This window comes from Acanthochromis polyacanthus, chromosome 1 (genome assembly GCF_021347895.1).
Source record: "Acanthochromis polyacanthus isolate Apoly-LR-REF ecotype Palm Island chromosome 1, KAUST_Apoly_ChrSc, whole genome shotgun sequence".
Classification (NCBI taxonomy): Eukaryota; Metazoa; Chordata; class Actinopteri; family Pomacentridae; genus Acanthochromis; species Acanthochromis polyacanthus.
Genome location: NC_067113.1, coordinates 50981324 through 51007109, shown reverse-complemented (window position 1 = coordinate 51007109; position 25786 = coordinate 50981324). Strand labels below are relative to the sequence as shown.

The window sequence follows — 25786 nt, the reverse complement described above, 5'->3', positions numbered from 1 at the left end:
GGCTAAAAATAAAGATATAATAAAGACGACTTACACCTTTGACTTTTGGAGATGAGGCATGATGAATTTACATATGGATATGTGCAAGATAACTGACTTTAAGCTATGTTAATGTAAGCTTGCTGTAGCACCAGCTAGCGGTAAAGGAAAAAATACTCTCTTTCCCCTTATTGAGGTATTTCCTCACAGCTGTTAGCTGAAGACATCCCAGAATATCATGCAGGTTGCATCTGTCAACTACAGCCACCTTCAATCAAGTTGTAGATCCTATAGGTCACCTTAAATCATTCTATAGGTTGACCCTTCCTATTCTGTTTATCCTAAACTGAGGCTCTAAGCATGTTAGGCTCTCTCTGTACTTGATATGGTAAAAATATGATTGATATTTTTCTGTGAATGTGCTTAAAGAAACATTTTTTAACATTTCTTTTTTTTTCACCAAAAATATTGAAAATGTGGACAACGAGAAGTTTCACTGTGAAAATAGTTATTTTTTCTCCACATTTTCAAACTTTAAAACGGGTCAATTGAACCCACAGGGCAACATGAGGGTTGAATGACTTGTGGGGTATGTTTCCTCTTGGCACACTGGACTGCAGTGCCTGTTGAAACCGAAACTAAAACTTACGTGACAGTTTCACGAATCCCCGTGAGACCGGGTTGATATATACAAACCCTAGATGGCTCGTGAGCGCTGTCAGCCTATGGGGAGCGACGTCGCCACATGGCGGCCATCTTGGGACAGGGCTGCTCGATCACTCATAACATTAAAGTCAATGGAGCATGGATTTTAAAATCACTGTAGATTGCTCAGTTTTCAACCGATTTTAGAACAGCTTGGTTTGTTATAAACGTCAGAGATGTACTTCTTTTACTGCTTACATAAGAATAATTAAAACCATTGAATTCATATAATAATGAACACAGATATCATCTTTTTTCAGCATAAATGGATGTAAATGTAATTTTATTATTTAGTATTGCACTTCTTTATTACTATCAGCTTTCTAATGCACACATAAAAACAAAGCTCAACCAAAATCAATGCACAACAAACAGAGATGATGTCTTTTCTTTTCATGAACCTGGTGCCTACATTACCCACAATGCATTTCGGCTGCAGGCTAACTAATCCAGGCATAGATGTATACAAACAATAAGTCTAAGGTCTCAATCAAAGTCTCTTAACCAGCAAATAAATACAACCACAACCACAAAGAATGTAATTTCGCCTAAAGATTCTGTTCTCAAAAAACGTTGGTCTCAGGAAAACCTAATAATTGAAAATCAGATTGTGAGGAACACCATCTTCAATGTGAGTAGCCAGGCAGAAAAGACACACAACTATGCCGCATTTTTCAGAACGAAAAGCTGCGATTTCGGAATTGAGCCCGAATCATAGCCACGTTAATAAGGTTTGTAATAAACTAAACCGTTTGTAAATCAATCAAGAATTGAGTGAGTTGTGAGTGTTAAAGTGAGGAAATCATCCACCTTACCATTGACTACAGTACAGTGCGCCAGAGCAGTCCCCTGTCCTAAGATGGCCGCCAAGTGACGACGCCGCCGACTCCGTCTTGAGACATCTCGTGTTTGTATATATCTATGCCTGTTACGACCTGGGTGTTGTAGTGACTAAAGGCGGCCAGCAGGGGCGCTGCTCGCCTCGCGCTGTTTCATTGTTTGTGTTGTGCTGCTTCACCGCCGGACAGAGGAAAATGGCGGACGGTGTGGATCACATCGATATTTACGCCGACGTAGAGGAGGAATTTAACCAGGTAGTGTATCCCTATCCACCACACGTCTTTCAGTGTTGCAAATTTTGTATATCTGCGTGAACTTTTGTTGCTATTATTCTCGGAAAATGGCGTGCCGTGGTTCTGAAACGAGCTGCTCATCTCTCATACAGGCCCCTTTCACCATGCTGCAAAGCCTGCAGCCTCAGCTACACATCGGCTGCAGCGTTGCATTCGTGATGTTGTCGACATTTAACACGACGTATTATTTGTGTTGTAATTGATGAATGTTGCGCACACATGTCTTTACGTTTATTTATTCAAGAATTAAAACAAAACGCTTTGTTCACTGAGCGCAGTCCCAGGCCTCGGCATGGCCGCCTGTGGCGGGCTAGCAAACCAAACAAACGCAGTTTCTCCAGCTAGCTGGCGGTGGCTAACTCACTCGTAGCATTTCAAGTAGCCCTTCGTTTTATCAGCTTACACCCATAAACAATAGGTTGAACCAATCTTAAATGAAGGAGGTCTGAAATGCAAATGCATGAATTAGAAACGTGTTTCAATTGTGTATTCATTGTTAGCTTTAGGCAGTTAGCTTAGTTTAGCATTTTAATGTCTTCTTCTTACACACGCCCCTTTCTGTGCAAGTATTTCAGCCTTATCCAAGCAAATCATTTGCTGCTGTTTGACTCGTGTAGAGACAACGTCGATGTCTTACCGAAACATCTTTTTAAAAACGTTGTTCTTTGTGCTGACTCTTAGTATCTATCCAGAAGTTGCAGAGCTTGTCCTTCATGAGCTTTTTCTTTCATATAATTAAACCTGAGTAATACAGTGGCTCAAAGAGGAACACTACACCATTAGAGTAAAATTTACTAGTCTATACGTTTATCTACGTGTACATGTATAAAATTTATATCGTTTTAATTAGACACTGTAGTTAATTTACTGACAGAAGGGTCATTTTGAGACAAACAGAAGGTCAATTAAATTTGCTGTCTACTCTCTTCATTTATTATACATACCTACTCCCACAATAGTACTAGGAATATGTGTACACAATGACTGCAATTTCTCCAATAACCTGTTTAGCAAGTATTGAATTTCATGAACTGCACAATATCTTCAGGGTAGTTGTAATTGTTCACATGCACAGAAACTATGAGTCTTCACCTGCCTGAGGCGCTTACAGTTAATGTTGTTCCTAAGATTAGTCTGCTAAGGTTTTAATAATCTGAATAAAGTCTTTATAACAGTTTGGTGATATACAAGAATCCTGCCAGCTCAATTTATCTTTAAAAGGTCAATAGTTCACTGAAAATCCACAGTCCCTTGTCAGCTTGATGCATTTTCATAGTAAAAATATACCCATGCAGTGAAAAATCAAAACATTTCTGTGTCGTTCTGCGTATTGGGATACTGAAAGTTGTGCACCTTTCTTAAATCTACAGAAGGGATCAGGTTTGTTAAACTGCTCACAGTGTGTTTTTGACTGATCTATTGTTCTCATCTTTCAACAGGAAGCTGACTATCCAGTTCACGAGCAGATCGACCTGTATGATGATGTAATATCTCCATCAGCCAACAATGGTGATGCTCCAGAGGATCGTGATTACCTGGATGCACTGCCTGCGCCAGGTGGCACAGAGGGAGGGAAGAGTGCCCCACCAAATGTGGTGTACACCTACACAGGCAAAAGGATTGCCTTGTACATAGGGAATCTTACATGGGTTAGTGTCTGATTCCTGTAAGCCATCAAACAGTATTTGTGCTTCCGAATGTATCTACTGGCCTGGTGCATTGAATGCTGTCCTCTCTTTTGCAGTGGACAACAGATGAAGACTTGACAGAAGCCATCCGGTCGATAGGCATTACAGATGTTCTGGAGATCAAATTCTTTGAAAACAGAGCCAATGGCCAGTCGAAGGGGTAAAGCTTTTTTTTTCATTTTGTATATGTGTGACGACATGGTGCTAAGTCATAGATTACGTAGGTTAATTCATGTTGGTTAGTAAGAATACAGAGTGAAATCCCACATTCCTACAAGGCTGCTGCTGTTAAGAATATCAAATGACATTTTTTAGCTTTTAGTGCTGCTGATTTTCTTCAGAAACTGACACTTATGATCCACTATCTTTAACATTGATTCAGTTCTTCACTGAGTGGTAGTTTGTGGCATTTGGGCAGTCAGGACTCAAAGTCATGAGACCTCAAGAAAGTCTTTAGACTGAAAAATTAGTATTGACTGTGAAATATTGTTGCTCAGATCTGATTGTGTATGTTCTCTGTATGTGTTTTCAGGTTTGCTCTGGTGTGTGTTGGCTCAGAGGCATCATCTAGAAAATTAATGGAGCTGCTTTCAAAAAGGGAGCTCCATGGTCAGAATCCCATCGTCACACCATGCAACAAACAGTCCCTCAGCCAATTTGAGATGCAGTCACGCAAAAGTAAGCTGGGCAGGTGCACACTGAGCGCCTGTATTCTTTAATGTTAAGAATTTGCGCATGCTGGGACATGATGGTTGATGTGCTAAAAAGGAAAGAACACTGTACCACCATAGACTACATTACAAGCATGAACTCCTCTTACAGTCTGCATAAATATGTATTTGTAAAGTTATTGGTCTAGGTCATGTGGCTGTACATGTACAACTGTACACGTTTATCGTTAATTACATATTTAATGGAAAAATGAGTTGATGATTCTTTTATTCTTTTCACAGGTACCCAGTCGGGCCAGATGTCTGGGGAAGGTAAAGCTGGTCCTCCTGGTTCTGGCCCCCGTGGTGGTTTCCCCATGGGTGGCCGAGGCAGAAGCAGGTTCCCTGGACCACCTGGCCCTGGAGGAGACCGCTTTCCTGGTCCTGTCGGGCCTGGAGGCCCACCACCACACTTCCCTGGTTAGTTTGGTAGCAAGTGTTGGTAGTTGTTGCCAGTAGGGAGGGAACAAGAGTTGCTGATAAAAAGATAATATTTTGTAAAGTACCCAAGTTGCCAAGAGGTTTGTTAAATTAAGCAAAATTTATTCTATAGCACATCAAATAATATGATCAAATACATATCTAACAAATATCCATTAAGGTTTTAAAACACTGTCAGGCCACTTTAGCCACTGATATTGCTAAGTGGCTACTTAACTAATTTTGATACTTTAGTTATTTGTACTGGATTAAAGTGGGTTCTGTTAATTATTGCAATTGCCTTACTGTCCTAGACCAGTGAGTTCATGACTGAAAATGTTTATCTGATTATGTCTGAAAAGTCTGCTGAAATATGCTCTTGTTTTTACTGAGAGGGATACATTATTTTCAGATTTCAACAGATAAAGCAAATTTATAGGTAGATGTCTTGTGAATACGTACACATCATCATATATATTGAAAGCTTCCTGTAATTTCCACAGATCTGTCACTGCTGGCAGTGGTCATGCTCTTTTAGGTTAATGGTCAGTTGATGTTTGTCTTGTCGTGATCAAGCTTGTTGTCCATGTGCAGGTTTTTCTTTGTTATTCTTTTTACATTAGCAGTGCAACAGATTGAAGTAATCATCATGTTGTGAAAAATGTCTTCATCTTTAAGTAAAATGAGTTACAATTCTGCTTTCTATTTGGCAGTGCTACTCAGTTAGCACAATCCAGGCATTGCTCCTACTCACACCTGCATGGAACCAAAGCTAGTCAGTTGTAGTCTGCGTTTCTGTTGAGGATCTCTCAGCATTTAAACCTCTCCTGGCAGCCCTGTGTCTTTGCATGTTTCCCTCTCCATCTGGTTTGTTGTTTGTTTGTCCCACTTCATCTCCAGTTGAACAAGTGATCATTCCCTGGCTGCAATTTTCTGCTCACTGACAATTTCCCACACCATTCCTAGACAAGCAGTTTGCTGAAAAGCTTTTCCTTGGCGAGCTACCAACTTGAACTCCTTACAAATCTTGGATTGGCTGCCTTACACAAGTAGTAGGAGACAATGGAGTTGCCAGCTTTTCTCTTTATTTTTTCCTCCATTTTGCGTTTACAGACCTCCATCCCACCCTTTTCACATCTCTTCTTTCGCTTAGTGGCTGGTGCCCCATACTGCTGGGCTACAACAGGCCTTCAGTTAGCAAGTGGAAGTTTGTGAAGGGAAGAGTTGTGATTGGTTTGCTTTCTTCCCCATTAGGCTCGGGGATGAGACCAGATCTGGTTAGGCACCAAGATGGCCCTCTGATGGATATGAGTTTCAGTCCCTTCCCGCCGGGGGGCAGGAACGGGAGCTGGCGCGACAGAGGTGAAACGCCTCGATTGATCTGATCGATCGCCCTTTTTATCCTAAGCCTCAGCTGTTCATTGATAGTTGTGCCATTGAACCTGACAGATTTACTGAACAATAAGCTGAATTTATTGTTCAGCTCCCCTAGCAGGAACAGTTTCTGTCAAATATCGTCAGCCCTACATGAGGCCTGATTAATACTTCATTTTAGGGACGCATGTCATCGAGCGATGTACTTTACTTTATGCTTTTGAGATCAGTTTACAGCAAAATCTGAAGAGAGTGCACTTGTTTACCTTTTTGGGCCACAGTCATGTTTGGTTGTACAATGGCTCAACGTGAAGAAAATGCTTCCCTTTTTAATTGTTCTTGGAAACTTCACTCATGCAGATGCATTAGAGATTTTAAACCATATCTAATGATAAAGTCCATTTGTTTCTTTTTTCCTTAAAGGTCCAGTGTGTAGGATTTTAGGGAATCTATTGGTGGAAATAGAATATAATAACCATAGTTATATATTTGTTGGTGTATAATCACCTGAAAATACTAATTGCTGTGTTTTTCGTTACCTTAGAACAAACCTTTTATATTTTCCATCTGGCACCACCATGTTTTTACAGAACACAGAACAGACAAAAGACTGGTGCTAAGCAGGACCTTTCAGGTTTTCAGTGGCTACTGTAGGTTCTCCTTCATGTTTGGGAAGGTAAATTGAGAGATATTCTATTTGTTGCAAGTATGCAACCTTACCACTAGATATCAAAAAATCCTGCAGACTGGACCCTTCAGTTGTATCTCATTAGTATGTAGAATAGTCTATTTGTCCGTTGCAGTTTATAGAATGATTTATAGGATCTTTGTGGGCTCTTGGAAACGAATAACCAAGGATAGAATACAAGCCCTCTAGTTTTACAAAAGCCTGCTTGAAACAGTTTGTTCTGAGTGTACGTCCTCATCTATTCTGTTGCCTTCTGATTTAATTTTCAGCATTTTTGTGGCCTTTTTTTTTCATTTGTCGTTCCCTGTAGCTATGGCTTGCTCTTATCTGTGTGTCATTGTCCCTGCTTTGAACTGCCAAAGTCAGTACCTAAAGATATCTGTATGAAAGATACATTTTAAATACAGGCAACCACAAGGCTTTTTAATGAAAGCTTGGCCCACAAACCGGTCACACCAGTATGTGTTTTATGTTTAAATCTGCCAGTTTTCAAGTATGTCAGGTATTCATGATTTGTACTGGAACGTATTTCTCCATCTTAAGGAGCAGCAGAGCTCTCTGTTGGCTTTAACAAAGGCTAACATAATCAACAAATGTTTCATTTGCTCCCTTTTTGTCCCTTGTGTTCATGTTTTCAGGTGGTATGCAGGGTCCTCCACGTCCACCTCCCGGTCCACCTGGTCCCCCTGGTCCTCCAGGACCTCCACCTCCTGGCCAAGGCCTCCCCCCTCCCTTAGCTGGTCCCCCAAACCGTGGGGACAGACCTCCTCCTCCTGTTCTTTTCCCCAGTCAATTTGGTCAGCCACCAATGGGACCTCTCCCACCAGGCCCCCCTCCTCCAGGTTACGGCCCTCCTCCTGGTCCCCCACCACCTCAACAGGGCCCCCCACCTCCAGGACCCTTCCCTCCTCGTCCTCCAGGCCCCATTGGCCCACCAATGGCTTTGGCTCCACCACCACACATGCCAGGTCCTCCACCAGGTGGCCCACCACCAGCTCCCCATGTGAACCCTGCCTTCTTCCCCCCACCTGGCAACAACAGCATGCCCCCCAACGACAGCCGAGGCCCCCCAGGACCAAACGACCCATACGGACGCCCACCACCATATGACAGAGACTATGGTCCTGGAGGACGGTAAGAAGAACTGGTTACAATGGGCTCTAAGAATGAGGGAGTTTCTGTTGCGTTGCATTCAATATTTAACAACTTACAGTGTATATATTAGCAAGATAAGTGCCAGAATTGTGGACTTTACATGGCACCTAGTTTGCATTTGTTGCATAGATAACAACTCTGAAATCTAGTATGTGCTGTGGTCCTTGTTGTTGACATTATAGGGAGATGGAGGCATCACGGACCCCTCTGAGCGAAGCAGAGTTTGAAGAGATCATGAACAGGAACAGAGCTATCTCCTCCAGCGCCATATCTAGGGCTGTATCTGATGCCAGTGCAGGTGACGCCAACAGTGAGAGTTACAGTGCAAGAGTGCTGACACATTATCAAAAAGACCAAAAATTAAGTTTAATGCATTACTCTGCTTTCTCTTTAGCTGATTATGGCAGTGCTATAGAGACTTTGGTGACAGCCATCAGTCTGATTAAACAGTCCAAAGTGTCAGCAGACGACCGCTGTAAGGTCCTCATCAGTTCCCTGCAGGACTGTCTCCATGGCATCGAATCAAAAAGCTACGGCTCTGCCTCCAGGTAAAGCCTTAAAATATGAGTTTGAGTAGGTAATATTTTGGATGTAACACAAAGAAAAGAAAGATGAGCCAGAAAGATGCTAACTATTTGCCTGTAGTGTATATTGTTTATTTTACATCGGAATTGGCCAATTAGAAGTTTAAACTTCTTATCGATGCTATTGTCCCTGCCAGACGAGAACGTTCCAGAGAGCGTGACCACAGCCGCTCTAGGGAAAAGAGCCGGCGACACAAGTCTCGCAGCCGCGACAGGCATGAGGACTATTACAGAGAACGGAGTCGGGAGAGGGATCGCCATCGTGAGAGGGACCGAGACCGAGACCGGGAAAGAGAGAGGGAGAGGGAGTATCGGCACCGCTAGTGGAGAACGGAGGTGGGTACAACTTTTATGTCTTGCCTTCAAGGCTGTGTTTGTCTTTGACCTGGACTGAGCTGGATTAGTTTGGGCCCAGCGAGGATAAATATCGTGGCAGAAGAACAGACTGTTGTTAGAGTTGAAACATTTTCTGTGCTTGCTCACCACCTCTCTTCTTTAATAAGTATGGCTTCAGTTAAGCTTCAGATTAAATCTCTACTATAGCCTGACACATTTCACTCTCTTATATAATATGATATAGTTTTATAAATATAATACATTTTTGGATGATTAGAGGAGGATGCTAGCAAGAAAAAGGCTTTCAAATCTTTGGTTTCAGGTAAGTACAAGGTAAGTCAACATTCCTTCATATTTCATAATTGATCATCACAGTTGTGTAAATTGTCTCACAAAATGTAATACTTAATGTACTGATTGTGTTCCTCTGTGGGATTTGTAAGAGTTGTGTCTACACTGTAGCTTTCTAAAAATCAAATATCTCAAAAATGTCACTGGACATTTACTTTGGGGCTGCATTTGTTGCCTTTTGGTCTACAGGCTTCAGAGGCTGGTAAATTGCAAAATTCAGTGGTCACTGGTGTATTCAGCCACATACATGTCAGAATTAAATAAGGGATTCCTGTAACGGCACCAACCATGGCAACAAACTAGCACAAGCCTGATGCTAACAGCCCAGTAATCTGTTAGACAACATCTTTATTAATTTAAAATATATTTTGGCCTCATCAAACATGGAAGTCTCTGGAATTTTGAATTTTACCAGCAGCTATAGCCAATTGACCAAATGTTGAGCATATTTTTGGTTTAAATATTTAAATTCGGATCTATTTTGACATTTCATTACATGTGAATTTGCATCTTACTGTGACTGTTGAGTTGGTTTGTCAGTGTGCCTGTCCTGATAGTTTCTACATTGATTGGCAGGATTTAGGTGTTTAAGTCCTACCCAGTAATTTTTACATTATTTGATAGAGTTTTAGCATTTTGTGTGGTCTGTTTGTTTAGATTGGGTTGTGTGTTTAGCAAAAAAGAAAAGTGCAATGTTCAACCTGTCAAAAATTAGACCAACTACACTTTGTAAATGTGCTATTAATGGTAATGTTTACATATCATTTCAGTTTATTAGGTGAATATACTGTCATGTTATGAACTAAGAGAAGGTGAACATTTATCAAACAATGTTAATATCTTATGATTTTTGGACACAAAAAGAATTACAATGTGATTGTGCCATATTTGCATGTTAGTAATATCACCTACCATTTTGTGCCAAATTGAATGATTTTTATACAGAATCGCTGGTTATGAACTATTGCACCTCAGTATATGACATAGAGGTGAACTGAAAAATGGCAAGCATTGATGTGTATGTCCTTTTGATAAAATGTCTTGACAGAATAGATGTTAGCATGATGTCCGGATGCTGGTGTAGTGCACGCAATGCCATTTTCATGATTTTTTTCAGGCAAGGTTAAGGGAAACATATTTTGGGTTTTAGCCGAGATTATTCATTGGCTTTGAAATTAAGTGACTTATAATGAGTTCAGAGTTTGATTAGAGCAGTAGTGTTTTACAAACACATTATCAGCATGAGTATATTACATGTGAACATAAGTGGGTAATATTGAAATCTAAGATAAAGAAAATCCAGCTTTACAGATGCTTTTTTTTGCCTGAACCCGCAGAGCTCCCTGAGCATCATGGTAGAGACTTTTTTATCTGATTCTTTTGTGTTGACTCACAATAATGTTGAATGACTCATTTTAAAATAATTCTCATTTGTATGTAAACACTTTGTAATGAGTGAACCTGTGGCAAGTTGCTGCTTATACTGAGATTCAATGCAACACTTACCCAGTTCCACCATGCAACTGCACACACAACCCACTGCTTGTGGTCAGTGTTACACCCTTTATAAACTAGCTCTAATGTGTTGCACCCACAGGCAGTCCATGGTTACAGTCAGTCACAGCTACAGTCTGTATGAACAAACAAGCCAGTTTTCAAATGCAGTAATGTGCCTGAGCGACCACAGCTGAGCTTGCACCCACTTACATGATGGTGACAACAACCTTCTCCAGCATAATACTGTATTGTAACACTCCTTCTTTGTAGACTAATGAAATTGCAGACATTGTTGGGTGAGAACACAAAATGTACTGCACAGTATTCCTCACCATTATTCTTAGGTGGTTCCACATGATCTATTTAAGCTGAAGAAAATACTTTTTTCCATACCAGAACTTGAAAGGAATATTGCAAATATACAGTAAATTTCAACTGTTTACAAATTTTAATGGCAGTCCACCAAATGTATGAATATATATTCATATTTTACAATTCATTTATAAGAGACAAAATTCTAACTTCCATATTATATATGCTTTTTATGTGACTTAGACTGCAGTATTTATTTTTGAAAGATTTGTCATCCAAGTTGGAATGCATGAGACTTCGTCTCATATCTTTACATGTTTTGCTGGCTATTTCAATGCAAAGTCATGTTTTGCATGAGCTCCAGATTGATTTATCTGAAACTGCTTGTTGCCAGTTTGTTCACAGCTAAACCTGATGCCACATTGTTCATGGTTTGTTGCTTTCAAATTCTTTGAGGTAAATATTTTCAGGCTAGTTTTCTGAGACTTGCTGGTGTTTGTTTGGGGTTTTCAGTGTCAGGGTTTCACAAATCATTTTGTAATATTTATGGGAAGATACTCTCTTCCATTATGTCAGTTGCATGTTGAATAACATGCAACGTTGTCTGTATTTTTGGAGCTGCAGGTGAAGTAGTGTTTGAACGATTTTTGTATCGTTCTGATGTCTTTTACTGCCAAAGAACTGAGAATTCTGTGGTGTTGTGTGTAAACGAGTTTTGCAGAAACTAATAGGTTCATGAACTCTTCAGCATCTCTGCACAGTTGTGCCAAACTCCAAATGATATTTCTCATCATTTTAAATGTTTCCAATCCTAAGTTTCATTCCCCGTGGACATTTTAATGTTCTTGCACTCAAAGTGCAGGAACATATGAGGTATATCTGCAGTTTTTCCCTTTTTATGTTATACTGGTAAATACTTACTGAGGTGGTTTAACTTGTGGAGTTGCTGAACTCTGAAATCCGCTAAAACACTATTCATACCAAAAGAATGTATCTTAGTAACTGTTCCACTAATCTGTCATGTGATATGAGTAGTGACGAGTTGTACAGATATTTAGCTGTCAGTGCTAGCTGAGATTATCTCATTTCTGTTCCACCCAATTTACCTACACAAGTTTTTCCTACAAAGTGAGACTTTGTGTCCACTGGGAACCTCTTATTCACAGTTCAAATTTTGGTAATGGATCATATATAGCATAGCATTTATACAATTTCACAATGGCAACAGATAAATCTAAAAGCTTCTTTTTCTCAAGTACCAGCAGCAACCACTGCTCCTCAAACGGATATCTCATTATCTTTGTTAGGCAAGAGATCCCCAGTGGGCACAAGGCCTAACACTTTTTGGTAGTGTGTAGATCTAAAATGCAAATGTTGAGTACATTTTTTGCAGAAGTGGACCTTGCAGTATAAATAATATATCACTATAAGTCAAAAGGAAATGGGCGAAAATGTTCATGTCCAAATATGTCCATTTTCCATTGCTCCATGCCTTTGCATTTAATCTAATATCTCAGAGATTGTTAATCTGAGAATTAAGTGCCAAGTTTGTTGCTCTTATTCCTGTAGTTGTGTGGCTATTTGTTGTCCAGACATGCTCAACATTGTTCTATCTGTTCATAATGCCATGCAGGAATGCACAGTGTTTGTACCAGGCTGAAAATACTTCAATGCTGTATCTTTCCCCTGTTCGTACGTGTATGTTTACTGGGGATCACGCTCTCAATGTCCTTTTACAAACAGAAGCTAATCACTTATGTCAAACCAGGGTCAAACATTTCCTGTTTCAGATTAGCCACAAGCAGTCGTGTCCATTTAAGTTACAGGGTGATAATAAAATTTACAGCTCATATGTGAGTTGGGGACAAGACTTCATGTCAAAGTATAGAGCAAGAGTTGGATTTTTAACTCTTATATTAAACAGCAGCACACAATTGTAATGCTTAAGTCATGTTTTCAGTTATTGTCGTCGAGAAATGAACTACTAGCTACTTCTACACAATTAATACCATCAGCAAATGGCTTTCTGAAATTTACTTAAGCCATTCCAAAGATGTGATAGTCAGCAGCAGTGGAAGTAGAAATTAGTTTACAAATCTGATCGATAAACTGGGAAATGGTAAGTATCACACGTCAGGTACTTTAGAGTTCTGAGAGTAATTTATAGACTGCTTGACCCTGGTTTGGCTCCGACTGTCTGTTTTGTTTACAGTCTGTGTCAACTGACACAGTGCAAGACATTTTAATGTTTCTATGAACTTAATCACTTATTATGAGCCTGACTCAATATGGAAATTGATTTTAAACTCTTGATATTTTGAATGTGATTTGACCATCGATAAAAGTTTAGTGAACCCAATTCCCAATAAACTTGTGTTGTAATTCCGTAGAATTAATAGTTTGAAAAAGAGAAGCACTGAATTTGAATATTGAGTTATGTAAGATATGGTTGTCAGGTAAATGTTTTTGTCTGCAGCCATGCACATTGCAAAACAAGCACTTTCTATAGCAAACCCTGCCAAGTTTCAGAATGACTTTAGTCTTTGAAGCATGTGAAATCATTTGTTCTCATTTGACATGTTTTGATGTAGATCCAGTTCTATTTGGCATCTTTGCACCGTGTAAACCAAAAGCTCTTTTCAACAAGACTTAATCATTTTTAATTTGAAGGCAAACATTTTTGAAATGACCTTGTGTATTAGAATCTTTGTCATTTCATCTGACAAATGTAACATTTCTGTGAAGAGGTGCTTTAAATTGTGTAGACATGTAATCAGGTCAGTGGAGATTTGTTGACAGTGACTGTTTCTGCTGCCATTTGTTGTTTTAACAGACAGCCTTTCCAGTTTCATGTATCTTGCATGCTGGACTTTGTCTTTGTCAATGATCAGTCCAAAATATTGCAACCTATTGACTGGCGTCATGTTTGCTACACTAAATCACGTACAATATTTTTTCTGTTAAAAAAACAATCGTGAGAAGCGTTGGGTAGTTTTGTGGCCAAGTATCACCTGCTGTCTAAGTCCATTTATCTTCGTAGCTTTGTTTTTTAATCTACAGCTGTTTTGTCCTTTTGTGTCTTTTACTTCTGTAGACCCCAGTTTCCTGAAAAAAAATAGCTGTCAAACATTTTTACGTTGTTTCTATGGTATTTGCCACAGTGGTAAAAGTTTTCAGTGTTTAGCTCTTTGCTTCATGTCCACCATAACCTGTTGGTGTTAATGGAATCTATTAATGTGTTTCTGAAAGGCACATTTAGTGGAACTTCTGCTATGATTCTGAGACAAGACCAAGCTAAATGAGTGATATGAAATTTAAGCATATATTTTGTAGACCTCAGAGACCCAGTCAAAATGAAGGCTTTTATGTCTTTTAGTCAATTATGATCTCGTAACTGTCACCCCTCCAATTTACAGTGATCATATTATGAGTTCTTTCTTCTGTTGAATAATGTTAATGCAGATATGGCAGTTGTTCCAAAATATATTTGCCTAATTTTTCAGTAAATATATATTTTTGCAACTCAGACATAATGTTACACAGTACAGATGTACTTCAGCCAAAGTAAACATTGCTGCCTTAAGTCTTTGGATAAATATGAATTTGTGTCTGTCAAAGAGAGCTACATGCAAACATCTGTACAGTACTGTACTTCATATGCATATCTGCAATTTCAAATTGATGTTTTCACAACAGTGAAGTGAACTGCCTCTAAGACAGACTTGACTGAACATTTTCTTGTGTGTGTATACATACTGGTCAGTTTTAGACAGCGTCTTCAGTATTCCCTGTTGAACTTTGCATGACGTATTCCTCTGTGTCTGTGCCGGGGTTGGGAGCAATATGCAGTCAGCTGAGTGCTAAGAGTCAGATGTGACTTTTATACAATTCTCTGATTTCTACACTTAATTTTCAGAGATTTTGAATTTTCCTGTCAGAAAAAAAATGGTTCTATGACAACTAATTAACCATTAGACTCAAGGTGACGATGAGTTGAACCCAGCCCTGGCGTCCACGCTGTATGTCTAGTCTAGAGGTTTACTGGTGAGTGGGGGGAGTGTTCACTGTTGGGCTGGCTCGAAACCAAACTCCACCCTTCATTTTGACACCTTTCAGCTTACGAGGATCAAGGATGGATGGAAGGAAGGAAAAGGAGGAACGCTTTCAGTGCACCACTCCCTGCCCGCCTTTGCATGACCGGACAGGATTACCGACACCACCATCTCTTCCTCCACCCCCTTCATTTCTCCTCTCCTCTCCTTCTCCACCCATCCTTCTCTCTGTCTGTTGTCTAAGAGCAGTGGATGGAAGACCCTGACCTGTGTAAGCCTATGTTATCCAAACATTTATTCTCATGGTAACTAAAGATGAAAGAAAAGAAACTTTCCAAACAGCTGTTTTGTTTTTATGATGTTTTATTTCACATGAAGTATGAGTGATGCTTTTTTGCAAAGAAACAATAAAATGGCCCGCACGATCCCCTGATAGAAGACACATTACATCCTATTTGTTTTTTTGTTTTGTTTTGTTTTCTTTGGCTCGCTGTACTGTGTACATTAAGTTTAGAGAGAAGTTTGATGTGTTCTCCCCTACCCACCCTCTCATTCTCATTTATTCTTTTCATAGTTAGTCTGTTTGTAAATGTCCGCTTTTTGATTAAAAACTAGATGGTGTTGTAATAAAAAATGTTTACTGAGGTACACTCTGCATTTGGTGAATTCCTCTTCATGTTTGGTTCATTTATATTAAATGTATATTTTGGACAGCATAATGTTTTTGAATTTGTCTACTTGTAGATGATTCTTTTTTAGCTGTAGTAGCAAATGGATACAGTCACTTTTTTATTTTCTTTCTACAAATGGATAAAACCTTTACAAGGTAAGACAGTCGGATGAATGTACCATTTTACAATGTGCACTTATCGGTGGACGGACAAGTCAAAATGTCTACTGATTAACTCAACACTTCAGGCAGCTTTGGTGCAAACCAAAGAGAACACTGCTGTTGGACAAAGTGTTTTTTAATATTTAAATCTTCTGTTATCGTCCTCAGTGCAGAATTGAATCGTCTTTGTGGTGTGTTTTGTTACTGTGAATAACATTCATGTCTAACTCAGTAACCCATGTTGATTCATGCAGCCATTGCAGTTTAAACTGACATGAAAGAAGCCACAATATTTTTCTCTTTTGTTTTACACCCAGCATGTTTTATGTGTTGAAGTTTTTCAGGCTTTGCCCTTTTCACCTCAGATATAAAAAACAAATTTACATGATGCGCACATTAACTTGTGATATGTTAAAGATGTAAAATTCACTACATCAGCGTAGGGTTCATTTTCCATGCAACACTTGTTTTCTGCCAGTCATGTTAATGTCTTGCATGTTTGTTGAAATACACTGTCAGCGAACTGTTACACAGAAATTTTAGTTTGTCACGTTTAAGGTACAGGTTTGAAAAAAGCATTGACCTTGATGTTTTGTTTTCTTTTTGTTCTTTCAGATCTAAATATTTAAGTACAAATAATTCTGGCTTAGCTGCCCTAATAAAGATATTTATAAGATCAAAGCAGTTTTTAGCTAAATAGAACAACATTTAAAATATACACTGCTGTTCAAAAGTTTGGGGTCATCCAGACAATGTTTTCCATGAAAACTCAGTTTTTTTCATGCGCTAACAAAATTACATCAGGATTTTCTGATCATCTTTTAGCCTTTCAACACCATTAGCTAACACGATGTAGCATTAGAACACAGGAGTGATGGTTGCTGGAAATGTTCCTCTGTACCTCTATGGAGATGTTCCATGAAAAATCAGCTGTTTCCAGATAGAATAGTCATTTACCACATTAACAATGTCTAGACTGGATTTCTAGTTAGTGTTATCTTCATTGAAAAAACTACTTTTCTTTCAAATATAAGGACATTTCTCAGTGACCTCAAGCTTTTGAACAGTAGTGTGTGTGTGTGTGTCTATATATACATATATATATATATATATATATATATATAGGTATTCTGAGGTGCAGTTCTGCAACAGTGTTTCATCTTGTGTGTGATTGCCGTTTGTACTCAAAATGAATATGGATGAACTGCAATTAAAACTAAGATTTTTTTTTTTTAGCAAGGCCAAATTCCCAACAAGCTGATATTAATTGGTTATCAAATGCAGTGCCTGTTTAATTTGACCTGTGTTGTTTAACTTTAAGCATCTTGCGTCTAACATGACCTCACTGAGCATCATTCGTTTCTTTGTACAGCTGCTGTTTTTGATTATAGTCTGTCATCCCCTGAAATACTGCCGAAGGTATCTGGTGAATGTAGACATTGATAACTCCCACGGTTAAGCTGTTATTCAGACTGTAACAGCATCTTTATATTTTTGAGACCCCGATAAGACTCTTAAAATGTATTCTGGTGCAGTATACTTTTTTTTTTTTTAAGTGTTTTCGTATTCATGAATGTTAATCCCTTTGCTACAGTAATCCTGTAAAGTCTGTAGGAAATTAATGAGACTTTGAGATTTGTACTGAAAATCGTGAATTGGGTTTTAATACAAAAACAGACTGGAAGTGGAGCCTTGTTAGCATAAAGAGGTAGAAAATGTACATACTCATTGTCTGAAACAGTTCCTTAAAACATGTTTAGACTCCCAGTCATGGATTTGATTGGTTTTGGCTGAATGTGTGTACAGGCCCAGTTAGATTGGCTTCCTTTTCTCTGTTTGGTTGATCCTGTAGAGACATGATGCTTTACATCGAGAAGTCAAGTCAGCCTTTATAGGATGATGTGTTTTGGTTTCGTATAGTTGGATGTCGCTTGCTTTGTGTTAGATTCTCTCCACAGGGCTGAAGGTAAGTTCTCAGGTCAACCTCACACTCAGCAGATGAAGAAGCAAGAAGTCTGGCTGAACGCTGCATCATGCAAGACACTTTACCCCCACAAGCAGGTGGAAAGTATCCATTCTTATGGTTTTGCAGTATTTGAAATTTTTTAATGTTGCCATCAGTAGTCACTACCTAAGCTACCTTTTTTATTTGGGAGATTATTTTAAATGCCCAACCTGCAAATTAAGACTTTTTGTAGTGTGGAGGATTTTTAAAAAAAAAAGTTTTTTTCTGTTTTAAGGCATTGTATGTTGGCACAGCTGTTTAGACTTGGCCTTGTGAAAAGCAGATCTTTTCTTGGCCACATGGGTTTATAAAGTTCTGTTTTACAAAAGCTGTCTAATGAATTCTGTCCTCATAATAGTATCAACATTTGTACACTTCTCAATCAATGAGGGCAAATATTAGTGTGTTTCCATTGGGGATTGCTGGTAATATTTTCATGCAGTTATACATTTGTGCCTGGGATAAGTGCATAATAGGCAAAGGAACTGTCAGTGGTTGCAAATAAAAGCTTTTAATTCATTTTGGTTTTGTGGCTTTGTTTTCTTTAACTAGTGTGTCCAATTGGTATCCAGGGAAGAAGCTAGAAAGCTGTAATGAGATTTTATGTTTAATTGATTTGCTTTTTAACATTTGGTTCACAAAAAGTGGAGTCATATGTAGGGTTATATGTATTTTCCTGGAACAGTCCTAACCTGATAGTAATGCTGCAGATTGAATAACTATCACAGGCAGCATAGAAACATGAAAAGTTACCTGATCTCAAAAATTAGGTTTTGATTGCGAACATAATTTTTTTTTTTAAAAAAAAAAAAGCAAATTCAATACATACAAACGTGAATATTCATACTAAAACAAATTGAAAAGTCTGCCGTTTTGCCATTTTCAATCAAATCGGCCCGAACTTGGTTACAAAAGTAAGTGGAGATATCAAAATCTGAGAATTAATGGCGTGAATAACTACAATATTGTGAAATTTGTGGTGTTAGCTGTTGTTGCTAACGTAAGCCGGAACCCTTGTGTCCCTGCACCTGTTTCTCACCGGACAAACTAACCCGCTGTACTCAGAACTTCCGGCGCTTGTTTGGCTTGCACTTCAAAATGATTTCAATCGGTGTGTAGGGTTTTGTTTTAGCGCTTAAATGGCGGGTTTATTAAATGTAGAATCACACGGTGGAACAAAAGGAGTCTTCTAGACGCTAGAGGATTTATTTCTGCCCTCTGTTCTGGACTATGTTCAAGAAGATGACTGAATTTGGTCCAGATTCCGGGGGGCGCGTTAAGGTAACGTCCTGTTACAACACCGTGAATTTAGAAAGGAGGTCTACTGTGTGATTTTCCTTTCCTATACACAGTCAAATAAAGCACTCTTGTGCAATATATTCACATAATGTGTCCTAAGTTTATCTGGCATCACATCGTTTTCCCTCTGTGTCTGAAGTGTTCTTATAGCAACATAAATGTTCTCTGTGTTGGATGTTTTGTGTTTTTCTCTGTTGCCTGCAGGGAGTGACTATTGTGAAGCCTATTGTGTTTGGAAATGTTGCCCGATACTTTGGGAAGAAGAGAGAGGAGGATGGACACACACATCAGTGGTCTGTTTACGTGAAGCCTTACAGAAACGAGGTAAAACACACATATTATTAAGACTGACTTAACCTGATATACAAAAATACTACAATTTAACTTGAAAAGAATGAAAGATAATGACTGGTCAATTCTAAATAATTTCCATTCATTCAGGAAATCCTTTGAATTGTTGGATTTTCATGAATGTTTTTTGCAAATTCAAATCTTTACCTCTAAATTCATCAAGTTAGTCTCCTTAATTAACAATACTGTGTTAGACTTAATATTTATATCAGGTCGAATATTATACAGTTTTTCTTATGTTATACTCTTCAATTAATAACATTGTAGGAGCTCAATTTTAGTACAGTTTACAATTCTACAGGGACATTTAGCAGATGCTTTTATTCATAAAGGAATACATATGAGAGTTAATATAGATTATAGTCAGGAAGGTAGTATTTTATGTAGTCTTTTATAGGGGTTTCATACCTGATATGTACAGTATTCAGGTAAAATCACAACATCAAATACAATATATGGCCTAAACCATTCTTTTTGAACTTGTCAGTTAATTTTTTTTAACATTGATCGTAATCTGTTTTTACTGAAAAGCATTCTTGCACAACAGCTGTTCAGTTCTGTTTCAAGCGTTTTATCTACAACACGATGACTTCACTTCTCTTGACTTCATCCAGGATATGTCTGCATATGTGAAGAAGATCCAGTTCAAACTGCATGAGAGCTACGGTAACCCTCTGAGAGGTGAGTTTACATTACAAGTGTGAGATCAGAAAGAGAGTCCACCTGAGAGTACGATCTTGTGAGAGTATTTTTCTCTTGAATTTTTGTGTTGCGTTGTGGGAATTCCACAAAGTGCGCGTGTCCATCAGAGCTGTTTAAACCAAACATATGCAAAGGCAACTTATGCTTTTTAAAGACAAGAGCCAAAGGTCTAAAGTCAATATTACAGAGAAATGTGTCTCTTATACCTCTCCCAGCTGAGGGAACACAGGTGTGGGTCAGTCTCTTACGGTTTTGTGTAACTTTTTCGTTAACAAGACACTTCAGAGCAGCCACAGAATTATTTATGTGGCCCTTCAAGAGACTAATTGAGGCCCCCTGTGCACTCAAAGATCAAGCTGGCCTCATGATAGGAATGAAACAAACTGTCACATGAAAGACCACATGGTTAGTATATGATATATGTAAAAGAATAGCATGTCAGTAACAGAAAGTAAATCCAGAGAAGTACAGAATGTCCATCAGATCTTGTAAAAAAAACCAACATGTAACAAATACAACAACAAGCATTCCTCAGGATGTCTAAGTCACTGTTGTGTAACATTTTCCTTCCAGTCGTCACTAAGCCTCCATATGAGATCACAGAAACCGGCTGGGGGGAGTTTGAGATCATCATCAAGATCTTCTTCATTGATCCCAATGAGAGACCTGTAAGAGCACCAGCAGTAGCTTTTCAGAGAGTGTGGACAGCTCCAAAACCAAGAGCTACAAACACATTATTTGTGCTAATCCTCATAGTTGTTTCTTTAACACATCGTATGTACTCAGCACATGACGAGATGTAAACTATTTCAACTATACTGCTCTGTTTGTATGTACTGATTTGTACTTTTGCGTGTCTTAGGTGACTCTGTATCATCTGTTGAAGCTGTTCCAGTCAGATTCCAGCGCCATGCCCAAGAAGACAGTCGTCTCCGAATTCTATGATGAAATGGTACCGCTCATCACTTATTACTGCTTCAATTTGTGTGTTCCTTTAGATCACCGTAAATCAGTGTTTCTCAAAGTGGACTGGGCGTGATCAAGGTGGAATTACTTAGCTGAACTATTGTTTTAACGTTGGCCTGCGTCACAATAACTGTCCCCAATTCATTCTGCTCCGCCCACAGTCATTAGCTGTCAGTAGTTCCAGAGAATGGAGAAATATTTGATTGAGACAAGGAAGACGCAACTTCCTGAAAATATGACGAGGCTTATCTTGCTCTTGGCTTCACAGCGAATGTGGTAGGTGGTGGGGAGAGACCCTTGTGTGTTTTATGTCGGAAAAGTCTCACAGAGGACAGTTTGAGACCAAACAGCTTAAGAAGAGAAATGGAGAAATTACATCCCAGTCACATCAAGAAGCCATGAATACCGTAAGCAGGAACATCACATGGTAAAAGAAGAGACCTGCTGCCATAAACAGTACAATACAGTGATCATATTGTTTTTAACCTACAGATAGCATCAGAAGTTTGATGTTTAGGTGAAATGGTTCAGGGAGGTTCGGCTCAAATACAGTCATTTCAAACAGTGATGTGTGAGAGTCAGAGCTACAAACTTGATGTGTTTTCTGTCTGTTTTCCAGATCTTTCAGGATCCTACAGCCATGATGCAGCAGCTCCTGACCACATCACGACAGCTAACGCTGGGAGCGTACAAGCACGAGACGGAGTGTATGTGCTCAAATAATCGGCATAGAAAGACAAGACAAATAATTGTTTGTGCACTAGTTTTGTCGTTTTATTGTCGTTTTAGCTTTGTAAAGTAAGTAGAAACTCAGTTTGTGTCTCTGTGCGTGCTAATGTGTGTTTTTTCCTGCTTGTGTCTGCAGTCAGTGAGCTGGAGCAAAGGACCAAGGAGAAGATGGAAGCTGCGAAGAAGAGAACCAGCCAGGAGATCACAGAGCTGAAAGACAAGCTAAAGGCCAGCAGAGAAAACATCAACCACCTGAAGGCCGAGATCAGGAAACTGGAGGAGGACGGAGACCACAAAGAGCACTGATGGAAACATGAACGCACACGTTGATCATCCAGAGAGGCACCGTTTGCTTTTTCTGTGCTCCTTTTCTCAGCCCTGAATCAAACAATGCATTGTTGTGTTTTCTTCTGTGATATTTTTTATTTTTTTTGCATATTCCAGAGTGGGTTTAAATTTGATGTTTAGTATAGTACCTTTCAAGAAGACAATTTAGAAATCTAGTCGGTCACATCAAACCTGTCAAACATACAGATGCTGAACCGCAGCACAAAAGAAGAGAATTGCTGAGCTTTTCTTGCTTGTTGCTGAATCAGTAGTTCTGCTGTTGGGCCTTTAAGCGTGTGTCACTGGTATTGATCAACCCATTGCTGGATCAGCTGGCTATGAGGTAGAGCGACAGAAAAACAAAAAGAAATGTGCCATCATTTCCTGATTTGTTGATGTAGCCTTTATTAATCATACAAGCCTAGTTTCAAAAAAAGTTTTCCTTTTCTGTCTGAACTGGTACAAACATTTCTCCATGGAAATGTATGCAGCATCGCTGATTACTTAGTGTTCAGGGTGAATTGCTCATCTGTCTGTTTTGTTTTGTTTTTACTGATGATACAGTTTTTTATATAAAGTAAATGTGTTTGAAGTATTGCTTGTGCAAGTTTTTGATGTTTCACACTTTCAGATTTGGAATGATCTTGTTCTCACAGTAGAGAAGGATTTGACCTACTTCTCTGTCTACTTGTGCCTTTACTGGATGTCTCACTGCATGTATTATGATTTTAAAAATTCCTTATTATACCCCCTTCTGACAGGTTAGTGACAGTCTGTAAAGAATAACTTTAAAATGCTGCACAGATTGTTAATCCTAAAGGTTTAAGGACAGATGCTGCTGGCCACAAACCTTTCAGAAACAGGGCTGCAGACACACCTATTTGAATCTGTTCCGTTTCAAAAGTGCCACAAAAGAGAAAGACCCAGCCAGGCTCATCCTTTCCTGACATCACAACAGGCTGCAAACCCAAGCAGTCGTTTATCATATTTGGTGGATCCCTAGCCACAGTGAAGACAGATAATTATGTCCAAGAACTAAGAAACAAAACTGATCATTTACAGTGCAAGTTCAGGCAACGTTTAGTTTCATGACTTAGCAAAACCAATGTAATGTCATCAGTGTTTGCATTTCCTGAAAGCACAAATGTTCCTGCTCTGATTGACCAACTTGGGTCACATTAGGGGGAGAAAAATAGCAAAATGTAATGAAATTAGCATAGGAACAACAAACTAATCTTTCACTGAAGACTGATAGTCATTTAGACTTTATAACTGAATTTTTGAAATTCAATTACATTTTAAGATGTTCTTTCTCTACTACTAAACTACTAAATCACTGGTGAAATCAGGGGTGACAAACATACAGCCCGTTGGCCAAAACTGGGCCGCAAGAAAAAGCGTACAATCCAGCCCACGGGATGACTTTAAAAAGATAAAAACTACAGAGAAAACATTAACTGCAAAGTGTAAACTTGTTAAACTGTAAGTCTAGATATAGACAGGTTGTTTTGATCATAAAATAAAATACTCTTGTTCAGTTCCAGATACCTGTAACTAAATGGTTTGTGCCTATGCACTGTGATCTGTATGTTGTAATGTGTAAATGATAAACTGAGACATAATGTTGTTGAAACTGCACTGATTTTTCTTAAGAAATTTCAGGTTCATAATGTTTTGCAAGAAGATAGTTCATTAAATGTGAACATTTTCAGAACTGTACTTTTTTGCACTAAAAGGGAAAACTTAGAGTTGTTGTTATTATTTATATGTCATTCTGCTCTGATTTTACTGGTCTGGTCCTCTTGAGATCGGTTTGGTCTGTATGTGGCCCCTGGACTGAAATGAGCTTGACACCCCTGACTCATGTCACCCTATGGGTGCATTTTTCTATTTAGCAGCTCACTAGTTGTCTTTTAGTTGTTTTTTTTAACAAATGTGCTGATTAATTAGTTTCATTTTGTTGAGCCTTCGCATGAGAAAGCATAAATTGTTCTAAAATTTTTCACAAAACGAATTCTGAAATATGAATAGTCGGATTTCCTACAGAGCCTGAAAGCCTCAGACAGGAAGTGGAGGCAACTTTTGCAGTCCGGAACAGAAACAACGGTACATGTGCAACTTAGTGACTGTTTTTAATAAAAAGTGCTCAATGAATATGGTCAGAATTAAAGAACGGGGATGGAAACAGCGTTTTGTAAACCCGTGCAGCTGCTGTTTACTCGTAAAGTTCAGTTTAATCGAGTGAACTTAGCGGCTTTGCTCGGCTTCTACTCCCTCCAGGTGTCCTCCTTCTTCAGGTGGAGGAGCTCAAGGTGAGTTCAGTCCAGCACAGGTTCTGCAAATAAACCCATTCAGGCCACAAGTCCTCAGGAGAAAACTGACCCCACACTGATTCGTGTTTTATTCAGCCGTTATTTTACATCACTTTCGTTTTTGTGCTGTCTATCAAAGTGTTCTAAATCATTTCAGACCTCTTTCCTGACAAAAGTTGTTGACATTTTCTTATGAGGATAGATAAGAGATGGATATTTAAGATTCAAACTAAAGTAAACTCTACTTATTTTACTGTGACAGATTCTAAAGTTCTAACAGAAGGCACTGTAATGATAAGAATAATAATTGTTTTATTATTGGCCCATTTTTCTCAATTGAATATTTGAGTAGTCTACTGTATGCATTTTTAGTTTTATCCAAATTTTTGGTATAATTAGTAAATTTTATTATTATTATTTTTAAAAGATAGGCATCGTTTTTCTAATTTCAAACAAAATCATTGGGGCAATAAATGAAAATCCTCTAAAAATATACATATTTGTTACACTATTTCACTTTCTTGCCTGTTTCTTTGTTCTTTGTTTTTCTTTTTAATTTTTCTTCTCTTATTATGATAAGATAAAATTAAACTTTCTTAATCCTGAAGGAAATTCTTGTACCAGATATTGCTCAGAAAAACCAAATGACATAACGTGAGAAACGCAGAGCCTAAAAAGCAATAAGATATGAGTACAACACATTATTGAAATCTGTGAGCTAAAATAAGGTGAATAATAGAACAGTACAACATTAGTAATTATATGAGGTAATAAGTATTAACACTCATGATGATGAAAACAAGAAATAATCAGTCTTTCTTGGCATTTCTGGTCAGTTTAACTATCTAATTTACCACTTGACTGGTTTCCCATAAAGGCTTTACTGGTCAGTCAGTTTGACTATCAGGTACCAGTTAAACCAAGCTGTCTAACTAAGCTGCCAAACCAGTAAGACCAGTGTATCCATCCTGATAAGCCAACTAAACCAGACTAACAGCAGCTAAAATCAACAAGCATCTTAAGGTTTGATGTTTTTATAACAAGACGATAAGCTTTTACCCTTTAACACATACAGCACATAAACACACGATGGAATTTAAATCATCCAGTTTCAGGAAGAAGTAGTGATAGCTGTGTTGTAATTTTAATTTTTAATAATGTTGCAATATAAATATTTAATATACATTTTCTTTAATAATTTTTAAACTTTTTCTAGTTTTGTTTTAGTGTTCTAAAAAAATTATGGACTCATTCAGATTTTTTAAATTAAGATTTTGGA

General features: G+C 38.5%; 2 protein-coding genes across 3 annotated transcripts; both read left to right on the top strand.

Moving 5' to 3' along the window:
- Positions 1–1635: 1635 nt before the first annotated feature.
- Positions 1636–18340, top strand: cpsf6 (cleavage and polyadenylation specific factor 6). 2 transcript variants are annotated; one of them, XM_022196546.2, is made up of 11 exons: positions 1636–1778; positions 3257–3466; positions 3562–3665; positions 4038–4183; positions 4459–4635; positions 5890–5997; positions 7336–7831; positions 8035–8150; positions 8247–8400; positions 8574–8772; positions 15049–18340. In XM_022196546.2, exons 1-10 carry the CDS (start codon positions 1719–1721, stop codon positions 8758–8760), a joined length of 1758 nt encoding a protein of 585 aa, XP_022052238.1. In that variant the 5' UTR covers positions 1636–1718; the 3' UTR covers positions 8761–8772; positions 15049–18340. The 2 variants fall into 2 exon arrangements, with proteins under 2 accessions (XP_022052238.1, XP_022052239.1); XM_022196547.2 differs by lacking the exon at positions 5890–5997.
- A 523-nt stretch (positions 18341–18863) lies between these two features.
- yeats4 (YEATS domain containing 4) lies at positions 18864–22787 on the top strand. The gene is made up of 7 exons (XM_022196545.2): positions 18864–19102; positions 19325–19444; positions 20086–20152; positions 20747–20841; positions 21036–21125; positions 21759–21846; positions 22005–22787. The coding sequence occupies exons 1-7, from the start codon at positions 19052–19054 to the stop codon at positions 22172–22174; spliced, it is 681 nt and encodes a 226-aa protein (XP_022052237.1). The 5' UTR covers positions 18864–19051; the 3' UTR covers positions 22175–22787.
- Positions 22788–25786: the final 2999 nt, after the last annotated feature.